The sequence below is a fragment of the Phytophthora infestans genome, genomic scaffold (genome assembly GCF_000142945.1).
Source record: "Phytophthora infestans T30-4 supercont1.410 genomic scaffold, whole genome shotgun sequence".
Classification (NCBI taxonomy): Eukaryota; Oomycota; class Peronosporomycetes; order Peronosporales; family Peronosporaceae; genus Phytophthora; species Phytophthora infestans.
In genome coordinates, this window is record NW_003303350.1 from 3293 (window position 1) to 6699 (window position 3407).

Below are 3407 nucleotides of genomic sequence, written 5' to 3' on the forward strand. Positions count from 1 at the left end.
AACTTAACGCTAGCGACGTGTGGCCTTTGCGTCCTTCAATCCGAGCCGATGTCATCCTCCAGAGGTTCAAGACGCCGTTGCAGCAACATAAGAATTTCCTTCCCAAGGCGTTCGCTCAAGTGTTCTGGTTCCAATTCGTCCTCACGGGGCTGGCAATGCTTGTGTCAATGATGTGCAACTTAATGGGACCCATCGCACTTAACCGAGTTGTAACGGTACTTTCGGATACTTCCGAAGAGGAAGCCGAACTCGAAGCTACAGCAGCTCAATGGGTCGGTCTGGTGTTCGCTGCCCAAGTGATTCAAGCTCTAGCTGATTGCTACATTGGGACACAGAACGAGGTGGCTGCTATCCAGTGCATTTGCCTGCTAAAAACTTTATTATTCCGGAAGATGATGAAGTTAAGTGCCAGTTCCCGCAAGAGAAAATCGACCGGAGAACTTACCAACATGTACACGGCAGACTGCGAGTCGCTGGTACGAACAGCGTTGGTAGTGCACCAGATGTGGCTCATCCCGCTCCAGATCCTCGTGGTTAGCTACATGCTCGTCCGTGTACTGAGTGTTGCTGCATTTGCGAGCATTGCCGTGATCGTGTTGATGTTGTGGCTCAATCATTTCGTCTCGAAGCAAATGCACAGCTTAGAACGCACACATCGACGTGAAAAAGACAAACGGATGAAAAAGGTGACGGAAGCGTTGAAAGCGGTGAGTGTCGTCAAGCTTAACGCTTGGGAAGGCCCGATTACGGCAGAAATTAACGCCGCACGGGAGACGGAGCTGCGTGCTTTACTCAAGATGCGCATCATGACATCGCTGAGTATCGTTCTGCTTTGGGGCATGCCGGTTTTCGTCAGCATTGCTGCGTTTGGCACCTTTTCTGCTGGATTGCATCGCCACCTCACACCCGCGATTGTGTTTACGAGTCTCGCGCTGTTTTTACTGATCCAAGCGCCACTGCGTAGCATCACGTCGATCGTTTCGATGGCTATTCAATGCAGTGTGGCGTTGGAGCGAGTATCGTCGTTCTTACGTATGGATGAGTTGGAAGAGAGCAATGTTATGACTGCTGACGATCCCTTGGCCCATAAATATAAAGCCAAAGACGTGGGTGTAGCTGTGGAGAAGGGGGAGTTTGCGTGGGATAAAGAGGGTTTGTCCCTATTGAGAAACGTGGACTTGGAAGTGAAAATGGGGGAGTTTGTAGTGGTCCAGGGTCCTGTTGGGTGTGGGAAATCTTTCTTGTGTTCTGCGCTGCTTGGAGAGATGCAGAAACGTAGAGGAACTGTGCTTGTAAGTGGCAGTGTGGCGTACTGCTCGCAACAACCGTGGATCCAGAATATGACTGTGAAAGATAATATTCTGTTCGGCCATCCGTTTGAACGAACCAAGTACGAGAAAGTACTTGACGCATGTGCCTTGACGCGTGATCTTCAGTCGCTACCAGCAGGAGATCGCACCGAGATTGGCGAGCGTGGCGTCAACTTGTCAGGTGGCCAACAAGCTCGAATTGCGCTGGCTCGAGCGTGTTATAGCGATTCCAGTGTCTATATTCTGGATTCGCCGCTGTCAGCAGTAGACGCGATCGTGCAGAACGAAATATTCGAGAAATGTTTGCTCGGACTTTTGAGAGAGAAGACGATCATATTGGTGACTCATAACCCGGAGATTATGACGTCGAGGTTCATCACACGAGCCGTCACAGTGAACGACGCAGGTTCTGTTATAGAGACTTTCTGTGCCGACAATCAACCAGACTACGAGGCTCTTGTTTCTCCAATAGGAAGAGATTCGGATCGTCTATCGTTCGATAACAATGCAACTACGTTGTATAGCATTAGTGAAGACACGGAAGATGTGGCACCAGACTGTTCTACTCGGAAGAAGTCGCTGAGTTTTGCAGGTACCGAAGACAGCGAGAGAGGCAGGCTGATTCAAGCTGAAACGCGGTCGGAGGGGCGAGTTGCTCGTCATGTTTTTGAGGCCTACTACCACGCAGTTGGCGGCCTACCAGTCGTGTCAGCTATTCTCGTGTCTCAAATGTTGTGGCAAGTACTGCAGATCAGCAGTGATTTCTGGCTGAGTCATTGGTCGAATGACGCTGCTACACTTAAAGCAGCTGCGGCGAGCGCACATACGCACACAGCGTATCGTTTAGGTGTGTACGCAAGTCTCGGACTACTGGCAGCAACGATGGTGTTTGGTAGGACCGTACTAGTCACGATCTATGGTATTCGCGCTGCGAAGAACTTATTCGACCGCATGACGTACGCTTTAATGCAAGCGCCCATGCGATTCTTCGATGCGAACCCAATCGGCCGCGTATTAACTCGCTACGGAGGTGACGTAGCTGCCGTAGACGTCCAGATCCCCTTCATGTTCGGGACGCTAGCGGCGAACGTGTTCTCCGTTGGCTGTAGCTTAGCCACCGCTGCGTTTTTGATCCGTTGGAAGGGGTTTCTGTTGCTCCCAGTGATCGCAGTGTACGTGGCCGTCGGTAGTTTCTATATCTCGCCAGCTCGAGAGTTGCAGCGCTTGTCGAAGACTACGCTGTCTCCTGTTTTAACGCACATGTCGGAGTCTGTTGATGGTGCGTCTGTCGTTCGCGCTTTCGGACAAGTCCAAAGATTCTTCCAGACCAGCAGTGCGATACTCGATGCGAACCATAAGATCTGGTACGCACAAGTGTACGTTACGCAATGGTTCTCGCTGCGTATCCAGCTTGTGGGCTGTTTATTGTTACTTGTGGTCACGTCTTCGCTCGTGCTTCTGCACCGTCAACTCGACGTCGCAATGATCGGCTTGGCCTTCTCGTATTCCTTGAAAATTGCAGCTAATCTGGAGGGAATCATACGCTCTTTGGCTCGTATCGAGACGGTAATGATCAGTCCTGAGAGGATCCAAGAGTACATTGGATTCGAGCAAGAAGCGCCCTACCGTATCCCCATGATGGACCCACCAGCACAGCTCGAGTGGCCCTCAACTGGGTCAATACTTTTCGACAAGGTTTCATTCCGATACCAACCGAGAGGCGACTTGGTACTGCGTAGCTTGAGCTTCTCTGTAGCTGGAGGGCAGAAGATCGGAGTCGTTGGTCGCACTGGAGCCGGCAAGTCGAGCTTGGCTATGGCATTGTTTCGCATCAGCGAGCTCACATCGGGTAGAGTGCTGATCGACGGCGTTGATGTGGCTACTATCGGTCTCAAAACACTGCGCGAAAAACTGTCTATTATCCCTCAAAGTCCGGTACTCTTCAAGGGTTCGTTGCGTGCTTACTTGGATCCATTCGACGAGTTCACGGACGATCAGTTGTGGGCCTCTATTCGAGAAGTTGGGCTGACTCAACGTATCGCTGAAGACAAGAGGAAACTCGCGATGATCGTGGAGGAGAACGGCGAGAACTTCAGT

The 3407-nt window shown here is 51.2% G+C and overlaps 1 protein-coding gene across 1 annotated transcript; it reads left to right on the forward strand.

Moving 5' to 3' along the window:
* Nucleotides 1–155: 155 nt before the first annotated feature.
* PITG_21723 (ATP-binding Cassette (ABC) Superfamily) lies at nucleotides 156–3378 on the forward strand (the record flags this gene model as incomplete). Its single annotated transcript, XM_002894819.1, has 4 exons — nucleotides 156–1058; nucleotides 1125–1797; nucleotides 1867–3310; nucleotides 3363–3378. The coding sequence occupies 4 exons, from the start codon at nucleotides 156–158 to the stop codon at nucleotides 3376–3378; spliced, it is 3036 nt and encodes a 1011-aa protein (XP_002894865.1).
* Nucleotides 3379–3407: the final 29 nt, after the last annotated feature.